Source organism: Mytilus californianus, unplaced genomic scaffold (genome assembly GCF_021869535.1).
Source record: "Mytilus californianus isolate M0D057914Y unplaced genomic scaffold, xbMytCali1.0.p SCAF_5, whole genome shotgun sequence".
NCBI lineage: Eukaryota > Metazoa > Mollusca > Bivalvia > Mytilida > Mytilidae > Mytilus > Mytilus californianus.
In genome coordinates, this window is record NW_026262701.1 from 84,041,098 (window position 1) to 84,056,530 (window position 15,433).

Consider the following 15,433-nt stretch of genomic DNA (forward strand, 5'->3'; position numbering starts at 1 on the left):
GTTATGTCCCTTTACACTATATTATATGCAAGCAGGGGCATCATCTGTGTCCACATGTGGACACTATCCACATTTATTTTTTCTTATTTCAGGCTGGTCTAGACCATATATCAAAAAGACATATGTTGGCTGATATTGTGGCTATTATTGGTAAGATGTTTGAAAAAATATTTGGGAAATTCATTTTTCAGAAAGCTTTAATTTCATTACATTTCTACATTTTATAATGGAAGAACAAATTATAACTTGGAAGAAATATTTGATCTCATGGACTATTTTATGAAATTTTTTTGCAAGCCCATGAGGTATATGAGATTTTACCATGGGTTAGCCATATCTTCTGTGAACACATCATCTCAAGTAGAGCTCAGTGAAACAAGTGCTATTAGATAATAAAATCAAATGCAGATATATGATAGATTTATAAAATATCCTTTGAAATTTTTAAAACCCTCTTTTGCCATTTAATTTGAATGACTGTTTATATTATAATTTATATGACCAATAAATACAAATTTGCAGAAACTCATCAGACAGTTCCTCTCAAAATCTGAATTTATGTGTTGTGACCTCACCCTAGGTAAAAACTGAGACACCTCGTAACAAAGTTATACATAGAACCATACATTAAAGACAACTTTTGTTTTTTTTATGTATGAAGCAAATTTGACCTGAATTTATGCTGGAGTTTTTCCTAATAAAATAATTCTTTTACCTGACTCCTTAAAACAACATGTTTTCCTATAATTCAGTATTGGCAGAACTTATAATTAAAGAATAACTAGTCCAAGAATTCAAATATAGAAAAATACTCGAAAGAGTAACTGAGAAACACATTTATTCACTTTATTCAGTGTTTGTAATGATATTTGTAGAAAATAACATGTTAACTATTTCATATCAACAAATATTTATTTAATTACAAGACATTTTAAAGCATATTATGATTTATTTTAAAACATATACATTCAAACCTGCCATTACTGTCACCTTGTTTCAGTGGTCACCTGCTGCTAACCAATCCTTTCAGTTTCTAATGAAAACTGTATCATTGACCTATTTCTCCATGAATACTAACTATTTAGAATGTTTTCTTTAAATTAAGAGTGCCGGTATCCTTCATTTTATATTTATCTGCTAGCAAGAATGATAACTCTACCTATTGAAAACACTCATTTAAGAGTTCACCTCTCTTGAGTGGTCACTTTTGATACTTCCAACAAGTGACTGCTTAATACAGGTTTGATTGTGGCTTTAATATTTGTCTGAACTTTATATAAAATTGCTTGAAAAGAGAATTTTGATTACCTCCCTTTAATAAATGAAGAATACATTTTTAGGCTTTGAGCTTTGTTTTTTGAATCGATATAATGACAAGTGTCCACCAAAAATATATTTAATAATGAAAAAGTCTCTTTCACTGCTCTACTATGAATCTTGTATTCCCTATAAAATCACATTGCATTGTCTGTCTAGACGAAAAAATCACATAGGATATTCGGTATTTAATAGTGATTTTTCCATTTGATGAATTTAACTTTATTTAAGTTGTTTTACTATTTTAATGGCTTGAAAACTCCTATCGCAAGAATTTTAGATATACAAAAAAATTCTATAAAATATTTTCAGTTAATTGATGTGTTGTTTCCTTATATTTTCAGGAACACTCGACATTGTGTTTGGAGAGGTAGACAGATAGCTTTTTAGATACTGACATTTTCTGAAGACTTTATTAAGATATGTTGTAAATAAAATATTTATGATTTATGTGTTTTTCCAATGTCAAATAATCACCTTTTAGTGTTCCTGATGAAGGTAAATCCAGAAAGGACTTTGACACGTGAAATTTTTAACATGTTGTTTTCATTTTTGAAAGCTCTGATGGCTAAATGCAGGGAGCATATTATCCATTGTTATTACCATCACTATCATCTCTTATTCATTAATATTTTTTTCTCTTCTAAAAGGGGGCAAAAAATACCAAAGGACATTCAAGCTCATAAGTCGACAATAAACTTACAACGCAATGGCAAAAACGAAAAATGATCAAAAGACGAACAGCAGTTTACAAAACACAACATAGAAAACCAGACAGAGCAGAATGAAACCCCATCAAAAAATGGGGTAATCTCAGGTGCTCCTAAAGGGTAAACAGATCCTGTACCATATGTGGCACCCGTTGTGTTGCTCAGGAAAGTACAAACCTGGTAAGTCTAATACAGTAGATCACATTTGAGGAAAAGAGGACATGATTGTAGGTACGACAATTGGAAGATATCTGTGGTTCTCTGTGAAACAGTATTGCATTACAGTCAATAACAGTCTAACGTGTGGGGGTGTCTGTAAAATTTTGGAAGTGATGATTATAACTTCACCACTTGAAACTCTTTGTTTATTAGCTTCCTAGTAAGCAGCAACCCTCTATCTCAAAAACATCCTTGCTGAAATCACAGGGTCACTCCTAGCCTGTTAATGTAAGTGTAACTTTTAATTGAATTTCCAAAGGTTAATTTGGTGATGTACAGCAGGCGGCTGGATGGGCAGCTTCCATGCAGTGTCCATGCAATAACTTGAAAACGCTTTGACGAAATCTTTTTTCGATTTTCATAATATTAGCTTTTATCGTTGTTTAGTTGTAGACCTTTAAGTAGCGAAAATTGATACTTAAAGAGTTGTCCATGCAATTACTTGAAAATAATTTGACGAAATCTTTTCCAAGTCTAAATATGTTGTTTCCCGTAACTAAATGAAGGTCAAACTCGATTTTCACGATTTTAACTTTTATCCTTGTTGAGTTGTAGACCTTCAAGTAGCGAAAAGAGATGCTTAGATTGATTTTGGCCTTTCCATTTCTGAACCTTACAAAAATTCATTTATTGTTTTACTTGATCCTGTTTGGGGGTCCAGATTTGCAAATATCATTGTCATACAGGGATCCGGTTTGCTGTCAATCTCACAGCTTGTTGTTAGATGTGTAATTAAAAGTTCCATTCAAACTGCATAGATTAATCTTGGTTGTCTTCTGTTGACTTAATCAGGGCAATTGAACTTAAAAAAAATGAATATGAAAAACAGTTTTCTACTACATTTTCAATTTTTGAAGGGGATTTTCAGATTATATTTTGGTTTAAATCAGTATAATGATTAGTTACATATAACATAAGTTAATCACTTAATCAATTTATGATTATTGAACAGTGGTATAATACTGTTGCCTTTATTACTGTTGTTAACTTTATTTTAACCACAGTATTGCCAGTTGACCCAAAAAATATCCAATTGTATAAGAGTTTTGTCTCTTTTCCTGTATTTTTGTCTCGCCTGTAAGAAGGTAGAAGACCTGGATGCTTCATACCTTGTATGCAGATACCTTAGGTTACAAACTTTCTGTCTGTCATATGTCCATTGTCCTCGACCTTATTTTCATGGTTCAGCGACTGGTTGAAATTTTTTTTATTTTTTGTTTTGTGAATTTCTCACTTATTATGAGTATTAGGATAACTATATTTGGTATATAGGATCATCAAAAGGGTCTACATGTCGGCCAGACAGGGTTCATCTGACCTCGACCTCATTTCATGGATTAGTGATCAAGGTTAATGTTACATGATTAGGTCCGTTTATCAGATATTATAACCAGTACATCAATTATATGTGGTGTATGGAATGATAGTACGAGGTACATGTCAGTCTGGCAGGTTTCATCTGACCTTGAGTCCATTTTTATAGTCATTGGTCAATGTTAAGTTTTTGTGTTTTTGCCTGTTTTATATCATGTACTGTAAGCAATAGGTCAACTATATTTGCTTTATGGAATGATTGTAAGGTGTACATGTTGGCTTTCCCGGTATTATCTTACCTTGACCTCATTTTTACGATTCATTGGTCAATTTTAAGTTTTTGTGTTAAGGTCTGTTTTTCATATAGTAATAGCAATATGTCAGCTATATTTGGTGTATGGAACAATGGGAATGTGTACATGTCTGTCTGGCAGGTATCATCTGACCTGAACCTCATTTTCATGGTTCATTGGTCAATGTTAAGTTTTTGTGTTTTGGTCTGTTTTTCAATCACCATAAGCAATAGGTCAACTATATTTGGTGTATGGAATAATTGTAAGGTGTACATGTCTGTCTGACAGGATTTATCTGACCTTGACCTCATTGTCATAGATCTTTAAAAATGATGAAGTTTATTTGATACTTAAAGTAAAACCTTTATCTTTAAGACTTTCAATATAAAATCAATGGTCAATAAAGCAGACGAGACATTTCAACGTGTGCTTGCTTGTTAAAGATATTGAGTAGATGTTTGGTTTAAAATTGAACGAAGAATAGTTCCAGGTTACATAGTGTTCTGCTCTGATGAGCATATCCTCGAGCTATTTCTGAATATTTAACTTTAAGTCCTGAATGATACAATTTTCTTCTCGTTTGTCATCCTTGCTTGAAGATCATGAGGTTATATAATATATTTTACTATTACATCATATTTGAGATTTTGTCTTCCATGAGAAGTCAAAGTGAGAAAGTTAGGAATGATGTTTAAGGCATTAAAGATTTGTTAAAGTTTGTGATAAGGTCTGTTTAAGTTGATGATATTTAGTATGTAGTTGTGCATATTTAATTTCCTGTCTTGTCATTTATCATGACCTCTCAGTCATGGCACATTGTCTTTTATAGTTTTGCATTGTTTACACGTTGAAGTGTTGCTGTTTAAATTTTAACATTGGCAGTGTCATTAGTAAATGAATTTAAGTCTTAAAAGGGCATTTGATCTTGATCAACTAAAAAGCCTGAAACTAAAATGTCAACCCTTGTTAAAAGTTTAAGATATTTTCCCGATATTTTCATGCAGTTAATCCAGTATTGTTTTGTGCCTTTTCAGAAAATTCAGTATAGTTTTGTTTTGTACAGGTAAATAACCGCGACTGAAAAGTCTGGACATAGACTGAACAGATATTCTTTGACCTCAAGCGAAATATCTAAACAGTACTGAATGTATCGTAGTGGATAAATAGAAAAGTAACTAAAAGACTGAACATGTCTAGAAATAATTGTTCTGTTCAGATAAAAAAAACTCCTTAAATATACCAAGCGTATAATTTTGTACACCAAACGGTCGTTTTTTCTTCAAAAGACTCAATAGTGACGCTCAAATAAAAAAAGTAAAATGCAAAAATAAGTACGAATATTAAGAGAACCAAAAGAACCAAAAGTATGAAAGGTTTTGCTAAATACAGCTGAGTTTATCTTTTCCTTTGGTAGAAAATCCTTTGTATTTCGAACAATTCAAAGTTTTGTAAAAAATGAAAACCACACGTTTTAAATTTCATGCGTTCAAAACAGTCCGTTCTATATTGGTTTACTAGTGTATACTATTAAGAATTTAAATACAATTGACATATATCGCTGTGCCAACAGTTTGATTTATCATGTATCGCTATTTTTGACCTATTTTGAACTTATTAAAATTGTAGGACTTAAAAATGCCACAATTAAGAAAATTTCAAGAAAATTTCAGTCATCTACTTAGTTTACTGCAATCCTATAAAGGGACATTATCCTGACTTTTTGAGATAATGTGAGAAAAAATGTGATAAAAATGACATAACAATTTGCTACTGAATTAATAGTCTTCTTCTTTTAAATCAGCCTTTATAGGCTGATATTGAATCAAATTTTGTAAATGATGTAAAGGATATAAGCCGATAACAGTCCATTCTTTAAAATATTGGACAGTTCAATATATTACAGAATGGACTATTAGAGGCTTATATCTTACTTAAAACATTGCTTAACACGTCAAAAAGGTGAAAAAATGCAAGCAAATACAAACTTTTGGTATGATTTTTTTCCATCAAGTGTGAAAATTGTTTTGTAAATAAACTTTCTTTATATTAAAATTTTTCCTACATGTTGGCCCCTTTAAACAGTAGCTCAGATTAAACAATAGACAAAAAGAAAATACAGCTGAAGGTAAACAACATGTATTGCTACATGACGATAAAGACACAGCGTATGCGTATCATGATTTTTGCGTGCGCAAGGACTTCTCTAAATAATTTCCTTGAATACCTTTACATGCGTTTTGTGTTTCAAAAAGACGATGAGAGTATATTCTTAATGTAAAAAACGAAGAAAGTGATGTCGTTATCAGTGATTGTGTTGTTTCAGACTGGATTAAAATCAATTGTGTATTCAGATATATTCGATTTCAGTGTGAATTACAAAGAGGATATAGTTATAGCAGCTAATAATGGCAAGTTTTATATTTATTATATTTCAAAATGTAGTCCTCTCCTATTAGTTTCTTGTTTTTGGGTTTTTATTTCTTACTAGGTTAATGAGAAAAAAAGAAAATTATGTGAAGACAGGTTCACATTGAACCATATCGAGTGCACCGCAGTCGATTTTATTTCAAATATATAATTAATATGAACAAATGAAGAAATAAAAACTTGCAATCATTTTAAATTCTTTTGTTGTTCATCGAAATTTTCAAATGACTGTTATTGTTTACCAAAAGGGTATCACCTGAATATCCCCCTTTTTCTGTTTTTTTTTCTGCAAGGTCGTGTCGCGCTTTTTTCGTTTATTTGTGTATTGATGCCCCTTGGTTTTTATTAATGTTACCGAATCATAATTTTGTCTCGATTTCCTTTTGCAAAAAAAAAAAAAAAAAAACTCTCTTATTTTCTTTTATAACATAAAACGATCACTACGAACAAAGTGCTAATCGGACACACGATTGATTTGTTTAACAGATAACCTGCTTTAACGTCTTCCTTTATTCTGCTTCCAATATTTATTGTCGTTTATTAGCGAATTGTTGCATTATATTCATATTCAAGCAATAACATCAGACTTAAAAACAACAACTTGTAAATCAACGCCGAATTGAAAATTATAAAAACTATTGAAGTCCCCTAGTTCATGAAGCAAGTTCTAGATTTGCACTTTGAACACAGGGTGAGGTTTAGGTTGTTTATGGTCCTTGTATTGCCACATTTTCTACCAAACGTTGGAAGCATTACTTTATTTGTTTTTCGTTTTAATTGTAGCTGAAAATGATGTTAGGAAGAATAAGAGCAACACCAGAGGTCAATTTTGAAACCAAAGACGGACGAGGATAAATCTTTTGAAAAAAGAAATACATAAAAGCAACATAAAATAAGACTTATACGAGCTTTATCAACCAATTGAATTATAGCTAAAGGAGACAACCCAAAACATGAGAAAAATGGCTGTGATATAAGTATTGGTAGTGTTAAAATCAATTTGAAAGGGATTTTTTTTCTCAAGAAACCTTTTTGATGAGTGACAAAATTATTGTATTGGAAGGTGATTTTAATAAAATGTTTTTTTTGTAATTGTCATTTGTTCTCTGGTTGAATTTTTTTTTCACATGAAGAAAAAAAGAAAAAAAATTGCGGAATTGATAGTTCTTTTTTCTGTGATTGGACTATCATTTACCCGTAAGAATCAGTTATGCTACCTACAGCTGTCCAATATTTTTAAGAAAGAGGAGGGCTATTTTTTAAAAATATTGGACAGTTAAAGGTAACTTAATGGTTTCTTATAGGTAAATGATAGTACTCCAATCACTGAAATAAAGAACGGGTACAACAATAGAATGACGTCACAACAATGTTTTAATTATAAGGAAAAGTGGTTGATCCTGTATTATTGTCAGAGGGTTCAATTGTTCATACCCTTGATCAGATGTTAGACTGGAGTTAGCTATAGGAAACCGTTGTCTGATTATTATGAAGAGTTTGTTTTTCTGCATTATGGAAATGTAATGGTTTCGTTAACATACACCAAATGTATATTTTGTAAATATTCTGGATGTTTTCTGCTCTTTGGTCGGGTTGGTTTCTCTTTGACATATTCTCCATTTATATTCTCAATTTTATTATTCAACAAAAATGGCTGAATTACAAGTTTATAGATGTCTACTTTGCTAATTAGAATTTGATTGAAAATAAAATTAAATGATGAACACAGTTAAATGCTTAATATATTTGAGCTGATAGCATTACTAATTTGAAACGAAAAATATCATTGTAAAACCCATAGTATGGTATCAGTTGGTCGTAACCACACACATAGGAATTCATTTGAAATGTTAGATTAAGAAAATTCCACCCCAATATAATTTTTATAATTTTTATATCTCCTGATGAATTTGGATTAATTAATTAATATTCCAATTTTCAAATTTCATGTTTTCTTTCTTGTAATTGATTAATAACATGTATACTAGCATGTAGATTTGTTAAAACCCTGACATCAATAAACTACATTTCATAGAATGCAATTAAAAAATAATTTTATGAACTCAAGTTTAATTGGAGGAAAACGATGCTTTATTATACGACCGCAAAAAAATTTTGTGGTCGTATATTGGTATGACGTTGGCGTCGTCGTCGTCGTCGTCGTCCGGCGTCGTCGTCCGAATACATATTGGTTTTCGCACTCTAACTTTAGTTTAAGTGAATGGATCTTTTTGAAATTTGACCATAAGGTTAAATACCACAAAAGGAAGGTTGGGATTGATTTTGGGGGTTATGGTACCAACAGTTAAGGAATTAGGGGCCAAAAAGGGGCCAAAAATGAGCATTTTCTAGTTTCCAGACAATAACTGTGGAACGGTGTATGGATCTCTCTGAAATTATACTACAAGTTTCCATACCACAAAGGGATGGTTAGGATTTGCTTTGGGGGGTTATGGCTCAAACTGTTTAGGAATTAGGGGCAAAAAAGGGGGAAAAACAAGGTTGTCCTGGTTAATGGACAAATACTTTAGTACAAAACATAATTTAAAGCAGTGTAAGGGAGATAAATCAAATACATCATTGAAATTATCTCCCTTACACTGCTTTTAAATTATGTATAAAGTAATGGTTAATGAACAATAAAGATAATCTAAAACAGTGTAAGGGAGGTAATCCAAATACAACGTTTTGGTTACTTCCCTTACACTGCTTTTAAATTATGTTTAAAGAAATGCATATTTATAAAGGAAGACCAGTAAAAATATCTGCAAATGTTTTCATCTTTTTTTTTTACAAAAAAATTCATATGAAAGATTTGACACTATATTTTTATTAATTCTATTATAAAATAGATTAAGTTAGCACTATGGTAAATTTAAATGGGTAATTATGGTTGCCAACTCCATTGGAAATTTGAATTGAGATTATCACCATATCTTGAGGGAAAGAATTTTTTTGGGGAAAAAAGGGGGGGGGATAAAAAGAAATTGTGGGGGGCCAATTTTTTCTCATTTCAGATTTCAGAAATTAAAAAGAATTATTCTTCAAATATTTTTTTTTTTTCAAATTTCAAATATTGAAAAATTTCAAGAAGTAATCTTTAATTGCACAGTATGGCGCATTAGATTTGTAAAATCTTTGATCACATTTATTTATTTGTTATGCCGAATCTAACAGTGTATTTAGATTTTTAATTTTGGGTCCAGTTTTCAAATTGGTCTACATTAATGTCCAAAGGGTCCAAAATTAAACTTTGTTTGATTTTAGCAAAAATTGAATATATGAGGTTCTTTGATATGCTGAATCTAAACATGTATTTAGATTTTTGATTTTTGGCCCAGTTTTCAAGTTGGTCCAAATGGGGTCCGGGTACACAGTTATCGTCCTTTGATTTTCGTTGTCCACGAATATAGTCCCTAGTGTGGACAGTGTGTTACTTGTCGATTTTTTTTATACCCCTTCCGAATTTATTTCTCCATGTTTTATGACTCAAATAGTAAGTAGGGGGGTGAAATGACACTGTAAAAAAATTTGGGTCATGAATTTTAAAGTAAAGTAGTGATTTGGTCCAGCTGAAAAATGTTAAAAATTAGCACATCGGAAGCTGTCAAAAGATTTGAAGACCCCCTTAGCATGAAATTGTCCATATTTTGAGTTAGAGCCGATGAAGTTTTCTATAATTTTGATATAATTTGTCCCAAAAGTAGTACAACACACTGTAAAAATATTATTGAGAAAGCGCAGGTGGGATTTTTTTAATTTCCATTTATTGTCTAAAAGAAATGCACTACGAAATAACTGTGTACTCGGACCTAAGAGGTGAAATCAGGAAATATAGAATCTGTACTTTGGCAACTTCCCTGAATGATTTGATGGTGTCAATTTATCAAATAGCATAAAACTAAAGGATTTAAACTTTTATTTGATAGAATTTCTGCAAAAATGACCAATTTTGGCATTTTATGGTCAAAATAAGCATTTCATAGCTTTTTCAATTTTGATGCATAAGTGGCATTCTGACTTTCTATCTGACAGGTTTTTATGTGTCAATATTTGTGTTTCTATGTTTCAATCCAGTTGTATTACTCATTTGTGAACTCTGAATCTACAGAAAAGAAGATTATCTCAGACAATATGCGCAAAATGTGTTGTATATATGATCATCGTCTAACGCCCTGTTTGGATCAAGTTAAATGTGAGGAGCTTGGAACATAAAAGTTGAAGTCCATTATAAAGACCTCACTAAATTTGTATAAAAAGCACTTAACAATGTCTTTTGTACCTGTTTTATGTCACAAAATACCTTTCTTTTCTTCTGTAGGATAGCAAGTGGTTCAAATATTAGCCTGTTGAGACTAAAATTGCATGCATGTTTTTCACTAAAAAGTGAAAAATCTTTGTATCAGACCATACTGTCTGCAAAAAAAGTTGAATGCAAGAGTCTTTTTGTGCTCAGATTTATTGTATCATGTCACCTGAGTATAGAAATGATAGAAAAGACACAAAATTTTATTTCATATAGCTTCAATATGCATTTTTAAATGTAAATATGTGATACGGCCTAAATTGACCCTAAATTATTTTCAGTCTTACTTGGCCTTAGACCCTTTTAAGCTAATGTGATATGTTATTTGTAAGTTTTCTTTCCATTTAAAGTACATTAAATACATATGTAAGGATTATTTATAACCAAAAAGCTTTACAAATTTAAAATTGCTGGAAAATATTACATCTTCATGTAAGGCCCCCCTTCATTGGAAAACCTCCATTTTTAGCCACAGGCTCATATAAATTTGACTTTTTAATAATTATGATAAGTCTGATGAATCAAATGAGTACTCTATTGCTTTTAATACATAATATATTATATATTAAGGCATTTCAAAAGTATTTTTTTGCAATATTTTAATTTTTTAAGCCTCAATTGTTGATAGTTGAAAATTTTCAATTTTAACGTCTAAATTTAACACTCAAAGTTCAATATAGAATTAGTCATATTGTCTATAATATATATCCTATTGCCATGAAACTTTGTAAGCAGTCTTATAATTTAATAAGCTTTAGTCATACCAAGTTTCATAAAGATTGGTCAACTTTTTCTACCCTATTAGGTCCGGGTACACAGTTATCGTCCTTTGATTTTCGTTGTCCACGAATATAGTCCCTAGTGTGGACAGTGTGTTACTTGTCGATTTTTTTTATACCCCTTCCGAATTTATTTCTCCATGTTTTATGACTCAAATAGTAAGTAGGGGGGTGAAATGACACTGTAAAAAAATTTGGGTCATGAATTTTAAAGTAAAGTAGTGATTTGGTCCAGCTGAAAAATGTTAAAAATTAGCACATCGGAAGCTGTCAAAAGATTTGAAGACCCCCTTAGCATGAAATTGTCCATATTTTGAGTTAGAGCCGATGAAGTTTTCTATAATTTTGATATAATTTGTCCCAAAAGTAGTACAACACACTGTAAAAATATTATTGAGAAAGCGCAGGTGGGATTTTTTTAATTTCCATTTATTGTCTAAAAGAAATGCACTACGAAATAACTGTGTACTCGGACCTAAGAGGTGAAATCAGGAAATATAGAATCTGTACTTTGGCAACTTCCCTGAATGATTTGATGGTGTCAATTTATCAAATAGCATAAAACTAAAGGATTTAAACTTTTATTTGATAGAATTTCTGCAAAAATGACCAATTTTGGCATTTTATGGTCAAAATAAGCATTTCATAGCTTTTTCAATTTTGATGCATAAGTGGCATTCTGACTTTCTATCTGACAGGTTTTTATGTGTCAATATTTGTGTTTCTATGTTTCAATCCAGTTGTATTACTCATTTGTGAACTCTGAATCTACAGAAAAGAAGATTATCTCAGACAATATGCGCAAAATGTGTTGTATATATGATCATCGTCTAACGCCCTGTTTGGATCAAGTTAAATGTGAGGAGCTTGGAACATAAAAGTTGAAGTCCATTATAAAGACCTCACTAAATTTGTATAAAAAGCACTTAACAATGTCTTTTGTACCTGTTTTATGTCACAAAATACCTTTCTTTTCTTCTGTAGGATAGCAAGTGGTTCAAATATTAGCCTGTTGAGACTAAAATTGCATGCATGTTTTTCACTAAAAAGTGAAAAATCTTTGTATCAGACCATACTGTCTGCAAAAAAAGTTGAATGCAAGAGTCTTTTTGTGCTCAGATTTATTGTATCATGTCACCTGAGTATAGAAATGATAGAAAAGACACAAAATTTTATTTCATATAGCTTCAATATGCATTTTTAAATGTAAATATGTGATACGGCCTAAATTGACCCTAAATTATTTTCAGTCTTACTTGGCCTTAGACCCTTTTAAGCTAATGTGATATGTTATTTGTAAGTTTTCTTTCCATTTAAAGTACATTAAATACATATGTAAGGATTATTTATAACCAAAAAGCTTTACAAATTTAAAATTGCTGGAAAATATTACATCTTCATGTAAGGCCCCCCTTCATTGGAAAACCTCCATTTTTAGCCACAGGCTCATATAAATTTGACTTTTTAATAATTATGATAAGTCTGATGAATCAAATGAGTACTCTATTGCTTTTAATACATAATATATTATATATTAAGGCATTTCAAAAGTATTTTTTTGCAATATTTTAATTTTTTAAGCCTCAATTGTTGATAGTTGAAAATTTTCAATTTTAACGTCTAAATTTAACACTCAAAGTTCAATATAGAATTAGTCATATTGTCTATAATATATATCCTATTGCCATGAAACTTTGTAAGCAGTCTTATAATTTAATAAGCTTTAGTCATACCAAGTTTCATAAAGATTGGTCAACTTTTTCTACCCTATTAGGTCCGGGTACACAGTTATCGTCCTTTGATTTTCGTTGTCCACGAATATAGTCCCTAGTGTGGACAGTGTGTTACTTGTCGATTTTTTTTATACCCCTTCCGAATTTATTTCTCCATGTTTTATGACTCAAATAGTAAGTAGGGGGGTGAAATGACACTGTAAAAAAATTTGGGTCATGAATTTTAAAGTAAAGTAGTGATTTGGTCCAGCTGAAAAATGTTAAAAATTAGCACATCGGAAGCTGTCAAAAGATTTGAAGACCCCCTTAGCATGAAATTGTCCATATTTTGAGTTAGAGCCGATGAAGTTTTCTATAATTTTGATATAATTTGTCCCAAAAGTAGTACAACACACTGTAAAAATATTATTGAGAAAGCGCAGGTGGGATTTTTTTAATTTCCATTTATTGTCTAAAAGAAATGCACTACGAAATAACTGTGTACTCGGACCTAAGAGGTGAAATCAGGAAATATAGAATCTGTACTTTGGCAACTTCCCTGAATGATTTGATGGTGTCAATTTATCAAATAGCATAAAACTAAAGGATTTAAACTTTTATTTGATAGAATTTCTGCAAAAATGACCAATTTTGGCATTTTATGGTCAAAATAAGCATTTCATAGCTTTTTCAATTTTGATGCATAAGTGGCATTCTGACTTTCTATCTGACAGGTTTTTATGTGTCAATATTTGTGTTTCTATGTTTCAATCCAGTTGTATTACTCATTTGTGAACTCTGAATCTACAGAAAAGAAGATTATCTCAGACAATATGCGCAAAATGTGTTGTATATATGATCATCGTCTAACGCCCTGTTTGGATCAAGTTAAATGTGAGGAGCTTGGAACATAAAAGTTGAAGTCCATTATAAAGACCTCACTAAATTTGTATAAAAAGCACTTAACAATGTCTTTTGTACCTGTTTTATGTCACAAAATACCTTTCTTTTCTTCTGTAGGATAGCAAGTGGTTCAAATATTAGCCTGTTGAGACTAAAATTGCATGCATGTTTTTCACTAAAAAGTGAAAAATCTTTGTATCAGACCATACTGTCTGCAAAAAAAGTTGAATGCAAGAGTCTTTTTGTGCTCAGATTTATTGTATCATGTCACCTGAGTATAGAAATGATAGAAAAGACACAAAATTTTATTTCATATAGCTTCAATATGCATTTTTAAATGTAAATATGTGATACGGCCTAAATTGACCCTAAATTATTTTCAGTCTTACTTGGCCTTAGACCCTTTTAAGCTAATGTGATATGTTATTTGTAAGTTTTCTTTCCATTTAAAGTACATTAAATACATATGTAAGGATTATTTATAACCAAAAAGCTTTACAAATTTAAAATTGCTGGAAAATATTACATCTTCATGTAAGGCCCCCCTTCATTGGAAAACCTCCATTTTTAGCCACAGGCTCATATAAATTTGACTTTTTAATAATTATGATAAGTCTGATGAATCAAATGAGTACTCTATTGCTTTTAATACATAATATATTATATATTAAGGCATTTCAAAAGTATTTTTTTGCAATATTTTAATTTTTTAAGCCTCAATTGTTGATAGTTGAAAATTTTCAATTTTAACGTCTAAATTTAACACTCAAAGTTCAATATAGAATTAGTCATATTGTCTATAATATATATCCTATTGCCATGAAACTTTGTAAGCAGTCTTATAATTTAATAAGCTTTAGTCATACCAAGTTTCATAAAGATTGGTCAACTTTTTCTACCCTATTAGGTCCGGGTACACAGTTATCGTCCTTTGATTTTCGTTGTCCACGAATATAGTCCCTAGTGTGGACAGTGTGTTACTTGTCGATTTTTTTTATACCCCTTCCGAATTTATTTCTCCATGTTTTATGACTCAAATAGTAAGTAGGGGGGTGAAATGACACTGTAAAAAAATTTGGGTCATGAATTTTAAAGTAAAGTAGTGATTTGGTCCAGCTGAAAAATGTTAAAAATTAGCACATCGGAAGCTGTCAAAAGATTTGAAGACCCCCTTAGCATGAAATTGTCCATATTTTGAGTTAGAGCCGATGAAGTTTTCTATAATTTTGATATAATTTGTCCCAAAAGTAGTACAACACACTGTAAAAATATTATTGAGAAAGCGCAGGTGGGATTTTTTTAATTTCCATTTATTGTCTAAAAGAAATGCACTACGAAATAACTGTGTACTCGGACCTAAGAGGTGAAATCAGGAAATATAGAATCTGTACTTTGGCAACTTCCCTGAATGATTTGATGGTGTCAATTTATCAAATAGCATAAAACTAAAGGA

The 15,433-nt window shown here is 30.9% G+C and overlaps 1 protein-coding gene across 1 annotated transcript in view; it reads left to right on the plus strand.

The window, feature by feature from the left end:
• The window catches only part of LOC127703221 (NADH-ubiquinone oxidoreductase 49 kDa subunit-like), a 30,350-nt gene extending 28,583 nt beyond the window's left edge, over positions 1-1,767 (plus strand). Inside the window, exons 12-13 of the mRNA XM_052207746.1 lie at positions 93-150; positions 1,662-1,767. Of these exons, the coding sequence (XP_052063706.1) occupies positions 93-150; positions 1,662-1,699 (96 nt within the window). The 3' untranslated portion in view covers positions 1,700-1,767. The remainder of the gene's footprint in view (positions 1-92; positions 151-1,661) is intronic.
• Positions 1,768-15,433: the final 13,666 nt, after the last annotated feature.